The following is a 17,058-nucleotide window of genomic DNA, read 5'->3' as shown; positions in this document are numbered from 1 at the left end:
TTTGTGTTTATATGTGAATTTAATGAAGGCATGCTGATAAAACTCCAGCTCTCTCTCTCTACCTAGTTAACACAAGGTTGTCTTTGGGAATTTAATTTAAAATTAGCCATACTTATTTTTTTCAGAGTTTCTGTGGGTTTTACCCAGTCAAATCTAAAAAAATTTAAGAACCTTTTAAGGCCATCAAGAATTGAATTTCAGGCTTTAAAAGACTAAACACTTTTTTTTTTTTTTTTTTTTTTTTTTTTTTTTGCACAGCAGAAAAATGTTATTTATTGAGATGTTCACTACCTGACAAAAGTCTTGTCGCCTATCCAAGTTTTAGGAACAACAAATAATAACTTGACTTGATCATTTAGTTTCAGAAGTGGCTTATGTTAAAGCCAAAGGCCTCTAGATTACGCTTATTTTACCAAAATAAAAAATGATCATGCCTTGATTTTTAATTATTTAATTAGGACTGAGGTCTGACCTTGTTTAGACAAAAGTCTTGTCACTTAACATAAATAATGTACAGTATAAAATGAGAAGTATGAGGAGCAGCGCTATCCTGCTGAAGAATTTGCCCTCTCCTGTGGTTTGTAATGTAATGGGCAGCTCAAATGTCTTGATACCTCAGGCTGTTGATGTTGCCATCCACTCTGCAGAGCTCTCGCAAACCCCCATACTGAATATTACCCCAAACCATGATTTGTCCTTCACCAAACTTGACTGATTTCTGTGAGAATCTTGGTTCCATGTGGGTTCCAATACGTCTATTGCCGTATTTGTGATGATTGGGATGCAGATCAACAGATGATTCATCCAAAAAATCAACCCTCTGCCACTTTTCCAAATGATCAACTAAGTTGAGTTATTATTTGTTGCTCTTACAACTGACATTGATGACAATATTTTTGTCAGGTAGTGTATTGTTGGCGATTGGATGTGTTGGATTTTAAGACCCTGTGGACATCCTGTTGAGCTGTTTCGGTTGAGCTGAATGTGTTGTCATGAATTGATCCTGCTGAATACTGTATGAAAACCCATAACTGGCCATCTTTTTGAAGTGTGAATAAATAATTTTAAATTTATAAACTAAACTTTGGAGTTACCAAGATTCTACAAGTACCATTCGCTTTTTTTGTCATTTTCAGTGCTTTGATAATGACATTTTTTTTGTAGGCCAACCAAAAACTACACTCAACACTCTGGTTCAGTCAAAAAAAAAAAGAAAAAAAAAAGGATTTTTTCATTGTTTTTTTTTTTTAAAGCTGAAAATAAGATCTTTAAACAGGAAATGTTTTTCCTAGTGTCTATGATGTTTTTAACTGATTCAACAGGTGGAATAAATGTCACATATTTTAATGTGCAAGTTAAAGATGTGCAAGATTATAATTGCGCATGTGTGCAATCCTTATAAACTGACACAACTTTAATGTATTTTGAAGCCAAAATTGGCAGTAGTAAAAGGTGAAACGTTGGCTATAGATTAATTACCAACCTACAACACACAAAAAGAGACCGGTTGCAATAGCAAACCTGCCGTGTTATGCAGTAGGATGCCAAATTCTTAATTTTTACCATACACCACACTTCTTTTAATGCCAACAGCAGATGTCTTTGGCTAAAAGGAAGAAGAATTGAGTAACGACCTAATTAAAAATGCCCTGCAGTTCTCATTTTATATCTGGTAAGTTCACACTATGCTAAATCATGCACATTACTCGTTTTTGATTGCAGCAATGATTTCAACAAAATCAGTTAAATATGATTAATAAAACTGCGGACACTGAATGCTTAGAACGAAATGTAAAAGCGTAAGTTCACAAACCCTGCCATACAGGTGCAGTTCGCTGTCAGAATGCAGTTGTTTTGCTTGTTGATGATTACCCAGGCCTTGTTTAGCTTCGTCTTCTTTCCTTGTCTTTGGCTAGGCAGAACCTCGGTTTTAGCACTACAAAGTTTTAAATCTGGTAATCATGGAACATTATTTCCTGCACATGACCACACTGAACAACATTGTTGGCATCCAAAGACTTGTAGGCCTTTAACTTCTCTTGAGTAAAATCACTTTGAGTTTCAATAAGATAGTTGTATATTTCGGGCTGGATGCTTCGCCTTTTCATCTTATCCAATATTCATTGGGAGGGTGCTATCGCAAATGGACCTTTCAGATGAACACTGCTCACTTTAACGTTAATTTTGCAGAATAACGGTGCTTATCACTGCGTGACAAGCTGTTATAATACTCTGAAAGCATTATGTTAATAATATATATAATATCTAATTAACATAACTTATTTCTAAGACAACAACAAACTCTGTACCACATCAGATGTCATTACCTCGCTGTAAATGCTAGCACTCCTGGGTTTTTTTCTGCAACCTCGCTGCGCGAGCATTTAAAAACATGGTAATTCGACTATAACTGTACTGGTCACATGACTCCAGCAATTTCAGCAGTGACTAATCAAAAATTTGCATGTGATTCTTATAATCTCTAAATTTAAAACTGAGAAACACACTGCTCATGTTGAGCTTGTAATGCAGGTCTGGGTTGGTCAACTTGTTCTTCTGATGTTTGAGCATAAACTTATATGGTAAAATAAAATAAAATAAAATAAACACTGTTTCTATCCTAACATGTATAGAGATTACTGTAGTTTCTGACACTAATTGATGAGTCATCTGACCAGTCAGTGCAAAGTAGGCACTGGAAAGGATTAGTTTAGAAAAATTGAACAAATCATTTGAGACACTTTAAGGGATGAGGTGACATGAAAGGTACAGTACGAGGAAAATGCATGTGTTTGATTCAATCCCACTGAAGAAAACTTTAAATATAGCATGTTAATGTTTCCAACAACACTCCCAATTAACCACTTCTTAGCAACGAACATAGGGGCTATTAAGGTCACACTTTATTTTGATGGTTCGTTTGTTGAATTTAAGTTACATTGCATCTACGTACCTGTCAACTAATTCTCATTAGATTATAAGTAGACTGTTAGGTTGGGGTTAGTGTAAGTTGACATGTACTTGCAAAGTTTCTTATGTTTGTTGAAGGAGCAGTATCAGCAGATATTAAGCAGGCGGTCTAATACTTAAATGGACCATCAAAATAAAGTGCTACCAGTATTATTAGGTAATTTAGAATAAAATCAAAAAATATAATGATCTTTACCTACAGTCTGCAGAACAGGGTCTCTGCAGATATCATTATGTCACATTTAAGACCTTTTAAGACCTTTTTAAGACCATTAAGTATTACTTTTAAGACCTATATCGCAATATCAAAAACAAGCGAGAGAAAATGTAAAAGCACAAAATTAGGGGTAAAATAAAGTTATTTAAATTGAACAGTACTAAAGTCAGGTTAAATGCACCATTGAACTACAGAAAAAACAAACATCTTAATGCAGATTTATACATTCACCTGGCACCGCATTGCACAACTCACAAAACGGATTAAGGCCTTTATACTTGACACGTATAAATTGAGATTTTTTTTTTTAAATGACAGGGGGCTGTCCAAAAAAACAAAGTAAAATCAGACGAATAAAAAGATAATCATTATCATTGAAGATGTTTTTGGCGGCCTATTTTTTGTTTTAACAAACTTATGCCTCAGAGTTTTTCCAAAGTTTTACAAAAACTTTCCTCCTTTCCCATGGCTGTTGCAATTTGTAGCCAATAATTATTGGTCATTCTGGCAAGCAGAAATGTAACTGTGATCGAAAATAGGTAAAAACTTGATTAGGTATTATAACCTACTGTACTATTCACTCTTCAAATAAATCCCACTATCAATCCCATTTTATCTCTAAAATAAAGTGAACACGTCTCTGCTGTATAGTGTATTGTAAAGTACAGTAAAGTACTTCAATTACTCTGTTGTGGTAATACTATAGTTCCTATGGTAACAACAAGTGTATTAAAAACAAACTACCCAGTGCTTTAGTTTTTTTTTTTACAATTTAGGGTATATTATTCTACAATTCAACACACTTTACTGTAGTAAAACTAAACTGTATTTCATTTTATCAGTTCACTATTCCTAATACTATGCTGAAGCATCTCTGGAAAAGCACGAAAGGAGTTCGACGGAGCGAGAGCAGATCATTCGCACGTGAGCAGCCAGTTTTTTGAGAGCTCGCAAGCAGTTTTGTCCATGAACAAAGGAAACCGGCCCGTGAGCAGAGATTCGCTCTCTAGTATTACAGCGCTCCCGACTTATAAAACTGCGCTTGCGATATTTGTCAATGAAATAACGTCATTCTCTGCCAGCCGAAATCATGTCGCGCGCACTCAAAGGGAACTTCCGCAAACACAGCGATGATGTCACATTCGCCGCGCGCACTGAGTATAACAGAAAGCTGATTGGCTATTGCAAGTTGACTTTTTTGTAGTTGTAATAGCGCAAATTACAATTGGACTAGTGAAATAATGAACTACAACACCCCAAAAACCTAGCAACAACAAATAGAATTCAAATGAGCATTTGATGTAGCGTTACATGGACATCGCAAAAATAAGACCTGTGCAAAAATATTTAAGACCAAGAACAGCAAATTTAAGACTTTTTAAAGCCATAAATTTCGATTTTTTTAATTTAAGACTTTTTAATACTTTTTAAGACCCCGTGGGGACCCTGCAGAAGTATTGCATAATAATGTTTTCTGATCATGTCAATTCTTTTCACACTACAACCTGTTGATTGTTCCTGCCAAATTCCCTTTTGGTCACCCCCAATCATGTATCCTCTCCTATTCCTTATTCTTTCGCCGTTATTTTCCAGGCTCCTGTACCTCTCAAGGTGCTCTTTCCTCAATCTGGAGGCCATCTGCAGGGGGCTTAACCGTGTCATTAGAGATAGACCACTCACCCTGGCTTCTCCATGGCTAACTCAGGGCCCAAACTTTCCCTGCCGTCCCCAGCTCCCTGAGGGCAGAGCTGAGAGTGAGAGGCTGGGCAGAGGGGAGGGATAGAGGGGTGTAAGTATCCCATGTTGGACCCCCATGGGGGTCTCAGACCTGCTGGGCGGATCGGGGAGGAAGTCCCCCTCGAGACCGGCCGGCCCTCTCTTTTGTCTCACAGTGGCGCGAGAATGGAGAAGACGTACCGGAGAGAAACAGAGGGAGGGAAAGTGATAGGGGAAGGAGGGAAGGAAAGCGGGACAGCTGTGAGAATGACAGGGTAGAGCTAACGGTGTAGCACGAGAAGATTTGGGACTCACGACGTTGATACTTATGATGCGTCAGTTCAAAATTAAAGAGGCAATGTTGACCTAGGTGTCTGAGAGCAGGTAACATATGCTCTGTTTGTATATTTGTTAACATTGTAACACTAAAGACGGTGATTATCGAAAGTAAGGGGTCAAATGTTTTCAAAAGAAACAACAAAATAGCATTTATTCAGAAAGAAATTGGTGATTTTAATGAATTCAGTCATGATTTAACATCAAAGACAAAGCCTTTCGATCACAATGTATAAAAACACTATACATATTTACAATGACATCATATACAAAGCTATGCAATGATAAAGTACTATCATACATAAGTTGTTGCGTTTCTAGCAAGTATGGGGCACCTTGGGTTATCACTCCCAAAAAGGGGCTTTCTCCTCCAACGATCCTCTCTAGGAACATTGTTTGGGCACCCAGGTGAAGTTCCATCCACCTTGCGCGTCTCTGCGTGTGAAAGCTTGTCCTTGAGGGAAACTGTGCGTCTTCACACTGTTTTGTGGACTTAGTGACATGCTAAATGCTAAATCTGTCTTGCTACGGGACATACGAGGTGTGGAGAACAGCTGTTTGTCGCCCCCTGGTGACGTGGAGGAACCACAGCCTGGTGTGCTGTAGTATGGACTTACATCCTGAGGTCGATACGGGGTAGAAGCAGCTCGTGGTGGTGTGAAGTGTTGAGCGGTTGTCAATGCTGGTGGAGAGCTGACCGGTGACCCTGTAGACGTAATGGTGTACAGAGCTGAGGGATCAAGAGTTGAATAATCCGAACCCAAGCTCTGAGAAGTGCTGTAGCCACTGGATGTGTCAAGACTGCAGTTGCTGCTCGAGTCTACAATGCTGCTGTAATCGCAATGTGTTCCAGCATTAGGACTGAAGCCAGTTGTGTTGTCCACACTGTAACGATCTTCAGTAGGTAGTGGACGGCTGAAGGTAGTTGTGTTCAAACTGCGTTCTGGGTTGATGGTGTTCTCGTCTTGCAGACCTAGAGTCTCTAGTACCCATGAGTCTAGAGGCGGGGTGGCTGCTAGCTCTTCTGCAGAGCAAAACTCCAAAGAGAGGTTTCGGCAAGTGCGCTTCCCCTCACTGGTGTGAAGCAACTGGCTCAGGTTCCGGAAATCACCATGCATTCGTTTCCGGTGCCTTGACACATCTGGGACCTTGCCGTTAAAAAGAAGTTTCTAAAGGAGAGAGAATGTTGTTAAACAGGATGTCAGAAAAGATGATTAAACGTAAAAATACAATGGTTGAGAGAGCTGAACGTGCTGCAATTTAAGAGAAAACATGCTGCAAATCGACACAACTCAAACACATAAAGAAAGTGCACTGCGTCTTCTCAGAGAACAAACATTTTACAAAAACACACATTTTCTCACAACACAACTTAAATGTTTCAAGGAGACCCTAAAATTTGACGGACCCGGCTATTTAGGTTAGGGTTTTTTTAGGCTAATAAGTACTACAGGAGAATCAGGATATTAAAATAAGCAAACAAAAAACTCATCTTTCAAAGATCATCATTAACTTCACTGAATAATAGGCTGCGTCCGAAACCGCCTACTACTCAGTAGGTACTGCATTTGAATTTAAACGTACTACTCGGCCGTTAGAAAAGTACGTTCAAAACAGTATGAATGCAATTCGGGCGTACTACATCCACCATTTTGTCATGGTCACGTGACGTACCTGCGTCAGTTGCGTCTCTTCATTCCAATTCATGAATTCTCTCGTGGAACATCATGGGATTGCGCAGCGTGCATGGGATGCGCACTTTAGAATCTCGCCGGAAGTAGTAAGTCATCCGGGTTCTTCTCACATTCTGAATTTCGAATTCTATGAATTCGGACTTATTACGTGCCTCGCATACTGATTTTAGTGTACTGTATAGTACGGAAGTATGCAGTTTCGGATGCAGCCATAGTCACGGCACAGCAGTGGTTGTCACGTTTTTGGGTCCCTTTGCAACATTTCCTAAGTGTTCCGTTCTTTATATATATATATATATATATATATATATATATATATATATATATATATATATATATATATATATATATATATATATATATATATATATATATTTTATACGTTTTTTGTAAGTACAAAACAGTACTTTTTTTGTAAGTACAAAACATTTATACAACACATAATGTGTTTTTATACAGATAATGAAAAAATACAGAATTTTTTTTTCAAATACAATATTAAATAAGTGAATCAAATAACAAAAAAAAAAAAAAACAAGCACCAGTCCATCCAAACATGCACCATATAGAGTAAATACTATACATCTTTAAGTTTTACTTGATTAAACTCAAAACATTAAGAAGAAAGAGTAAAATTGTTCATGAGTCATAAGCGCTCTACTTTCAACTCTTAAATAAAAGGCAAGAAAGAGGCCCTAGATTTTTTTGGTCACACTTTACAATAAGGTTCATTAGTTAATGTTAATTAATGCATTTACTAACATGAACAAACAATGAACAATACATTTACTACTGTATTTGTTCATGTTAGTTAATGTTAGTTAATCAAAATACAGTAGTTCATTGTTAGTTCATGTTAACTCATGGTGCATTAACTAATGTTAACAAGCATGGACTCGGATGTTAATAATGCATTAGTAAATGTTCAATTGTGCTTAATAAATGCTGTACATGTGTTGTTCATGATTAGTTCATGTTAGTAAATGCATTAACTAATGAACCTTATTGTAAAGTGTCACCATTTTTTCTAACTTTTAAGAAGCATCTGCCCTAGCAAAAACAAATTCTTTCAAGCTTAAGAGCAGCAACCATTTCAGTCAGCCATTTATGAAAAGTAGGTGGTAAAGTGGACTTCAAATCCATCAAGATCACCCCTTTAGCCACCACTATACCAAACATAATATATTTGCTGAGCGTTTGACCATGCTAACACAGGGTCAGAGCATCTAAACAGGGCTAATTCAATATCTGGACTAATGTTTTTCCCCGAAAACATTTGAATAAAACTGAAAAATATTTTCCAAAACTCTCAGATCTCAGGGCAAAACCAAAAAGTATGAGCAAACTTCTGAGATATTGCATCTGTCACATAACGAGAAAACTGATGGGAAAATTTTTTAGAGTTTAGTTTTGGTATAATGTAGCCTATGTACCATGTTAAACTGAGTTGTAATCTAGCACTAATAGAACAGGTATGAATTCACTTCAGCCCCACTTCCCAGGTAGCGTTCTGTTCTTTTTGTGTTATGAGAAAATGCAGGCGCTTTCGTAAATTGTTTGCATTGTGATAAAAAGCAGTGTGTTTTATTAATGTTTGCATTGTGAGAAAATGCAGCACATTTTTTTTTATTATTTGTTTGTGTCGTGAGGATTTGCAGCACATGTGCTGTCAAATGGATGAAAATCTTTCCTTAAGTTGATTCTAATTAGCTGTCAGCTTTATTGTTGGTGATTCCAAGGATATTGTCGCTTTACTTTTTTTTTTCTTTTAAACTTAACCCTGGGTCATTCCCCTGTGTAATCCTAATTAATCATGCAACAAACTGTTCAAAAGTAATCTATGGTTTAACAACTCATCCTGCGGTTTTAAATTGTACAGCAATGGGTTAACTTTCCAAAGCTTGCAAATATGAGGCACAAGATAAGCATCTAATCGTAACATTGCACCCTTCCATTCTGCTTTTGTTCCAGTGTAGGGTTTAATAAAATCAGAAAAAAAACTGTGCTGATCCCACCTCTAAATGACAATTATGAAAACATTACCCAGGGTAAAAATCTGGGTTTATAACAAGGAAAACTAAGCTGAGTGGTAAATAAACGTGTATGTATTTAATTTATAATAATATAAATGAAAAGTTCAGATGCAAAAACCTCTAAGTGCCGGCTAAAATTTCAGTTGAAAATGAAAAAAAAATGTTTGCCTCCTTCATTTATGTTGATTTATTTTACTTTAAAGATAGTGAAAATAACTTATTTTTGCCATAAAAGTAAAAATTACTGAACCTACACATAGGAGCCTGATAAAAATGCTCATTTTAGGAGAAAATTTCAGATGGCATTTAGAGGTTTTTGCATCTGAAGTCCAATATATATATATTCTGTAAAACCCAACAAGTTAAAGTAACTCAAACCATTTGAGGAAACCAATTGCAACAAACCATTTAAGTTCAAAAACTAATCCTAATGAGTACAGCAAACTTAATGCATCTGAGTAAACGAAGCAATTTGAGCACAGTAAAACCTGATAAATGAGAACTCAAACCATTATCTATCAGTTTGAGTACTAAGAACTTACTCCATTTAAGTTAAAGTAATGAGGTATTTAATCAATTCATAACCTTCAACACTGAGTTCAAAACTCTTCAAATGAGTAGAATTAATTTTCAGTAAATATTGAGTTAACTGCACTCATTTCATTTGATAAACTATATATATATATATATATATATATATATATATATATATATATATATATATATATATATATATATATATATATATATATATATATATATAGTTGAAGTCAGAATTATTAGCCCTCCTGAATTCTTAACCCCCATTTCCCCCCCCCAATTTCTGTTTAACAAAGAGCAGATTTTTTTCAAGACATTTCTAATCATAATAGCTTTAATAACAAATTTTTAATAACTGAATTATTTTATCTTTGCCATAATAAAAGTAAATTATATTTGACTAGATATTTATCAAGACACTTCTATACCGGTTAAAGTAACATTTAAAGACTTAACTAGGTTAATTAGGTTAACAAGGCAGCTTAGGGTAATTAGGCAAGTTATTGTATAACAATAGTTTGTTCTGTAGACTATTGAAAAAATAGCTTAAAGGGGCTAATAATATTTTCCTTACAATGTTTTTTTTATTATTTTTATTAAAAACTGCTTTTATTCTAGCCAAAATAAAATAAATAAGACTTTCTCCAGAAGAAAAATATTATCAGACATACTGTGAAAAGTTCCTTGCTCTGTTTAACATAATTTAGGAAATATTTAAAAAAGAAAAAAAATCAAAGGGGGCTAAAAATTCTGACTTCAACTGTAAATATATATATATATATATATATATATATATATATATATATATATATATATATATATATATATATATATATATATATGTGTGTGTGTGTGTGTATGTGTGTGTGTGTGCTTAAACATCTTTATACAGTAGTTGTTCTCCCCGTGTTTGCGTGGGTTTCATCCGGGTGCAGTTTCCCCCACAGTCCAAAGACATGCGGTACAGTTGAATTGGGTGAGCTAAATTGTCAGTACTGTTTGTGTGTGAATGAGTGTGTATGGATGTTTTCCAGAGATGGGTTGCAGCTGGAAGGGCATCCGCTAAACATATGCTGGATAAGCTGGCGGTTCATTCCGCTGTGGTGACGCCAGATTAATAAACGGACTATGCCAAAAAGGAAACGAATGAATATACAGTAGTTGCAGTAGTCATTCATTCCTTTTTTGTCGGCTTAGTCCCTTTATTAATCCGGGGTCGCCACAGCGGAATGAACCGCCAAGTTATCCAGCATGCCCTTCCAGCCGCAACCCATCTCTGGGAAACGTCCACACACACATTCACACACACACTCATACACTACGGACAATTTAGCTTACCCAATTCACCTGTACCACATGTATTTGGAGTGTGGTGGAAACCAGAGCACGCGAAGGCATGGAGAACATGCAAACTCCACACAGAAAAGCCAATTGAGCCGAGGTTTGAACCAGAGACCCAGCAACCTTCCTGCTGTGAGGCGACAGCACTACCTACTGCGCCACTGCCTCGCCTAATTGCAGTAGTTATCAGTTGTATTTGTTGAATATCCATTCATCGATTCCCCCCTTTAACTTTATTTTTGCTTTTCTTTAGTTGAAGTAATGTTAAGTATTTCAATATAGAAAAAAATTGCACACATCACTAAATATAGTGTTAATATCTGTGACAAATTGAGAGGTTTCTTACCTTAGATTTTTCCTCCAAAGACTTCACATATGACGAGTTTAGAAACTCTTTGAGCTTGTTGTTCTCTTCTTGCAGTCGGGCCAGCTCTTCCTCTCTTTGCATTAAGGTGTCTTGGAGCTTCACGAGGGAAAATGTTACCACAATCATTAACACTGTCTCAACTGCTAGGCTGAGTAACTCAAATATGATCAACAATTTCAATACCTGTTTGTTCCGTTGAAGTTGAGGTGACAGTTGGTCATGCCAGGTGGGCTGATGTCCCAGTCCACTCTCAAGGAGTGAATCTAAAACAAATGGGCGATTTAAAGAAAGAAAGAAAAAAGGTCATTATCCTCATTAGTAATGGTCTAGGGATAATTTCAATGTGAAATGTGAAGGAAAAAAGAAAATAAAAACAAAACATCAATTAAAAAAATAGGCTACTTTAAAAACAAAAGAAAGTACCCAAAAGAACTAACACTTTGGAGGTAGCCAGATACTCCACAGCCCATTGCTACTCTAACAAAAACATGAAGAAGAAAAAAAATCCCAGATGGAAAAATTCCAGTTTGTCAAGGCGGGAAGCCTCTCGCGCCGCTGATCCCGGCATATTGCAGGACTTACCCCGCCGCGGCGGCTCGTGCTGGCGGGCAGCGTTGTCCAGGGGACCCGCGTCCCAGAGGGAGACCAGCGTTGTTGTGGAAACGTCAACACTGCCATCAGCTGACGTCGAGGCGCAGTACTCATAGCGCTGCCCTCCTGCAAAGCTCAGATCTTGGCAGGACAGCATAGTGCTCTGCAAAAATCCGTCACAACAGCATGAGACAATCACAAATATTTATTGAATTGCATATGAAATCACGTCGAGAAAAATATCGATAAAAGTCATCCAGCAAGCATTAGGACATACATTATTAGGCTACTACATATAAACATTCTGAAAACTTAATAACAGTAATTTAAAAAATGGTTAAATTATTGCATTTTTAAAATAATTTATTTATTATTTATTTTTGGTGACAGAATCAGTTGAGATTCGAGTTAAGCAACTTTCGCCGCCCTGATGTGTAGCAGGTGCAAAACACAAGAGCACCAACAAGTACACTTTTTAAAACTCTCCATTTTGCTCATACTTCCTATAAAGTGTAAATCATAAACATTGACAGTATATATTGTTTAGTCTATATATTTGCTCTAACGGAAAGAGCAGCGCTGTACTGTTGCTATGGTCATTCAGCCTAACGTAATTTCTGTTTAGCATAGTCTGGCTAACTAGTAATATAACTTTCTAGTGACTGAACTGCTGCTAAAGTGCTAGGCTAGCGTATTTTGCAATTGCCAGCCTTTTAAGTGGTGCCAAAATTACAACATGCAGAGAAAAAAATTGTTAAAACATGTAGTCAGATGAAATTCAACTTTAATATTAAAAAAACATATCAACATATAAGAATAACAAATTGTTCTTTCAAGTTATATTGACAACATGCACATTTTCAGCTTAATAAATAATAATAACAATTCCATATCTACAGCTAAACTTTCCATCTTCAGTGTTATCACTCAATAATATATTGAAACTGACAACTGTTCCCTGCGGTACCCACGTGTTGCACAGACTGCAGCACCCCAGTGTCCATTTATTGGCTCATCATTGGCGTTGACATTGTCTTTGTGTGCTAATTAGACATGTCAAATAACTGTCATTGCATAAGACACATCTAAATATGTGCATATAGCACTTTTTAACTAATAACAACTAATAATACGCCAACTTAAAAGTGCGCGTAATGGCTGCTCACAACGATCCTAAATGTTTTTTTTAATAACTATAAACATTTAACTACCCAAAATATCAAAGTACTTATAGTAACACTTACCAGATTTGTTGCGGGATGTTGCGAGCTCTCCAAAGACTCAAAGAAGCAAGTGCGCTAAACTTGACACTCGCTCCAGAGCGCAGCAGAAACCTGATTCGGCGTGAAGCTGTCAGATTGATGACGTGCCGCCTTCAACTGTTGGATCGCAGATGTGCACTGAAGGCAATGCGCGTTATTTGTTCACCATAAGAGAGAGAAAGAGGCGTTTCTGGAGTGTTTCATGCCACGCGCAAGGTTTTTTTTTATTGCTTTGGGATGGAGAGCTGGATGGTTCCTGTGCGCATCTGGGTGCTGCGCGCTGTCCAAATGGGTTAATGTATAATTGCTCAACTGATAGTTTAAAAGCATGATGAATTAATTTAACCAAACGAGCTAAAGGACATGTTCATGACCCCCTCTCCGAGTTAAATGAAAGGTGCATACCACAGAGTGACACATTAACGTACTTTTGTGTATTTCTGTCAGTCTGTGTGTGTTGTTTTCCAAAGAACTGAAAGATTATCATTTTAATACTCGCTGGGTTTTTGAACTTTGCTCTTGATGTGAAAATCATGAAATGGAGCTGTGTACACATGAGACTTAATATTGAGTTTTAGCATCCGTTAACAAGTTCGTTTTAATCACATTATTGTAATGTGCTGCAGGTTAAACTTTTTGCAAAAGTTTTATTAAGTTAACTTGTTAGAAGAAATGTTCAATAAACTTTAATATATTTAATAAAAATATTAATAATTATTAATACGTTTTCATATATATGTATAAATATAACCTAAATAAAGGGTAATATTTGCATCCATGGAATTCAGCATGGTCCTTTTTTTATTTATTTACATGCATCATAATGTTTTGTTGAGTTCATAAAGTGCATAAAGTGATTAGTCCTGATTTCACTTTCAATTGTAAAATTATAATAATTTAGACAAAACTGAATATTTAGATATAGAAGAACTTATTTTACATACAGTGCTTCCGGAATGTATTCATAGCGCTTCGTTTTTTCCACTTTTTTTGTTACAGCCTTTTCCAAAGTGGATATTAGATACAGTACATTTATTTCCTTGAAATTCTACACACAATACCCCATAATGACAATGTGATGAAACATTTCTTAAATTGTTGCAAATTTATTAAAAATACAAAACCTGAAAAATCACATATACATCAGTATTCACAGCCTTTGCTCAAAACTTTGTTGATGCACCTTTGGCAGCAATTACAGCCTCAAATCTTTTTGAATATGATGCCACAAGCTTGGTACACCTAGGAATTTAGGCCCAGGTTGGATGGGAAGCCATGGTATGCAGCCATTTTCAGATATCTCCAAAGATGTTCAATAGGATATAGGTTTGGGCTCTGGCTGGCCCACTGAAGGACATTCACCGAGTTGTTGTAAAGCGACTTAACCAATTTTTTTGGCAGTGTGCTTTGGGCTATTGTCCTTTTGGAAGATAAACCGTCACCGTCTGTGGTCAAGAGCACTCTGAAGCAGGTTTTCATTCAGGATGTCTCTGTACATTGCTTAATTCATCTTTCCCTCTATCCTGACTAGTCTTCCAGTTCCTGCTGCTGAAAAACATCCCCACAGCATGATGCTGCCACCACTATGCTTCACTGTAGGAATGGTATTAGCGTGGTGATGAGTGGTACCTGCTTTTCTCCAAACATAACGCCTGGCATTCACTCCAAGGAGTTTAATTTTAGTATCATTAAAGCAGAGACTTTTGTTTTCCAGGCAGGCTGCTATATGTGCCCTTAACTAAGGAGTGGCTTCCATCTGGCCACTCTACCATACAGGCCTGATTGATTGTTTGCTGCACAGATAGTTGTCCTTCTGTAAGGTCCTCCTCTCTCCACAAAAAAATGCTGGAGGCCAGAGAGGGTGACCATCGAGTTATTGATCACCTCCCTGACTAAGGCCCTTCTCCCCCAATCACTCAGTTTAGATGGCCGGTCAGCTCTAGGAAGTGGTTCCAAAGATTTTCCACTTGCGGATGATGGAGGCCACTGTTGAAACTCATCTAAAACTCACTGTTCTCATCAGAGCAGCAGAAATGTTTCTGTAACCTAACCCCAGCCTTGTGTCTAGAGACACCCTATCTCAGATGTCTACAGACAATTCCTTTGTCTTCAGGCTTGGTTTGTGCTTTGACATGCACTATCAACCCTGAGACCTTATAGAGACAGGTGTATGCCTTTTTAAATCATGTCCAATCAACTGAATTTACCACAGGTGAACTGCAATTAAGCTGTTGAAACATCTCACAAATGATCAGTGGAAGTCCATTTGGAATAAATCTGTAACATAAAAAAAATGTGGAAAACGTGAAGCTCTATGAATACTTACCGGATGCACTGTAGTAGTATCCTCCACAATCCTTACATCTAGGCCTAAAATAAATAAAAAAGGTGTCTGTGAAGACATTAAGAAATGCTATAAATTGGCAACATCATTGGAAACATTGATCATTCCACATCATTTTTTTTTTTTGGCAAACATCCAAAATATTCACCTTTAGGATTAGAGTTTGGGGATTTGGGTCAGTCAATAGAATGCAACAAAAAAATTGCCCAAGGGGAAACCTTAAATTTCGGTCCTGGGGATTTGTTCCAAAACCAACCGATAATGGTAATCTAGAGACTTGCATCTTAAGGCCTAAAACAAAGACAAAGGTGTATGTAAAGGCATTAAGAGATGTTCTTAATTGGCAACATTCATCATTCAACATCCTTTTTTTTTTTTTTTTTGCTAAACATTCAAAATATTTACTATTAGGATTAGAGTTTTGGGTTAGGATCGGTCAATAGAAATTTTATTCAGCTTCATTTAAAAACAATAGTAGTCTGCGGTATGTCTCAGTGGGTGTATTGGGGCCTGTGGCTAATAATTGCAGGGTTTCAGAATGACTTTGTGCGGGTTTCGGGAGCAGCTTTGCCTGAGCATATATAGGAGCTGAGAGGCGGAGGAAGGATATGGTGATAGTGTTTAATTCAGTACACTTTAACTGCCAATTAAAGGTTCAAACTCTGTCGTTTCATCTGAAACCTCTGTCCAGTCTCAGTTGCACTGTCTTCCACGTTTTAGAGATGCAGAAATCCAGCAACAGTAGGGGTGAGCTTAATTAAGAAATGTAAGAAACTTCAGTGACATTGGCCTTTATAAAACACCATTTCCAACTTAAGACTTTGTAAATCAGGTTTATTTTTATTGTCTATTCGCATGAATTAGGATTAACAGCTAAAACAAAAAAAAAGTCACTTATTAAATTAAAACTACTTTATTATTTTATGTAACAGCCTTACATTTAAAAGGGAAACATAAAAGCAATCTTAAGTACAAAAAAAAGACCCCTAGCCTATAAAGTGTATTATGGAGTAGCCTATCTTAAACTGACCAGCTATATGTTTTTCTTTCCGTTATTTATTTATTTGTTTGGTGCATGTACGATCGGAAAACTAGTCTAATGGCTGCATGCCATCTTTACTAGACTCGGGCAAACTCTGCCTCCCCTTTCACTCCGGCCCGAAGCCCCAGCTTTGGCCCGATCAGAGCTCAGAAGTGACAGTGGAAACGCAACTGGCCCTGACTTGCCCTGGCACACTTGCTTTAGGTGTGATAGTAGAAATGTGGCTAATGGGGGTATTTGGAGGAGAGAGAGAAAGAGAGAACTTTGAGTTTATTGCCATTTCAGCTTCTATGGCTATGTCATGGCAAAAAAAAAAAAAAGAATAAATTTATCACATTTTATAAATACAACTTTTTTATAGTTATAAAAAATATTCTAACAATTAAAAGTCACCAACAGCAATAAATAATACAGAGGGTAAAATACATAAATAATAATATTTTTATTAATTGATAATATATAAGATAAAATCTAAAATAGTTTTTTAAGGTTTACTTTTGATAAAAATTTTACAATTTTAGAAGGATTCACATTTAAAAATATTTCATTTAAAGTGTGTCCAGACAAAATGTGTTGTCTGGTAACATTAAAAATAAGGCATTCCA

General features: G+C 36.6%; 1 protein-coding gene across 2 annotated transcripts; it reads right to left on the bottom strand.

Moving 5' to 3' along the window:
* Window positions 1–252: 252 nt before the first annotated feature.
* gmnc (geminin coiled-coil domain containing) lies at window positions 253–13,207 on the bottom strand. 2 transcript variants are annotated; one of them, XM_009291838.5, is made up of 5 exons: window positions 13,050–13,207; window positions 11,797–11,968; window positions 11,398–11,477; window positions 11,194–11,310; window positions 253–6,408 (listed from the first exon to the last, which is right to left on the bottom strand). In XM_009291838.5, exons 2-5 carry the CDS (start codon window positions 11,960–11,962, stop codon window positions 5,623–5,625), a joined length of 1,149 nt encoding a protein of 382 aa, XP_009290113.1. In that variant the 5' UTR covers window positions 11,963–11,968; window positions 13,050–13,207; the 3' UTR covers window positions 253–5,622. The 2 variants fall into 2 exon arrangements, with proteins under 2 accessions (XP_009290113.1, XP_073780054.1); XM_073923953.1 differs by having other exon boundaries at window positions 3,503–6,408; window positions 11,652–11,968.
* Window positions 13,208–17,058: the final 3,851 nt, after the last annotated feature.

Source organism: Danio rerio, chromosome 15, assembly GCF_049306965.1.
Source record: "Danio rerio strain Tuebingen ecotype United States chromosome 15, GRCz12tu, whole genome shotgun sequence".
Taxonomy (NCBI): Eukaryota; Metazoa; Chordata; class Actinopteri; order Cypriniformes; family Danionidae; genus Danio; species Danio rerio.
Note: the sequence above shows the minus strand (reverse complement) of the source record. Positions and strands in the feature narration are given on the sequence as shown.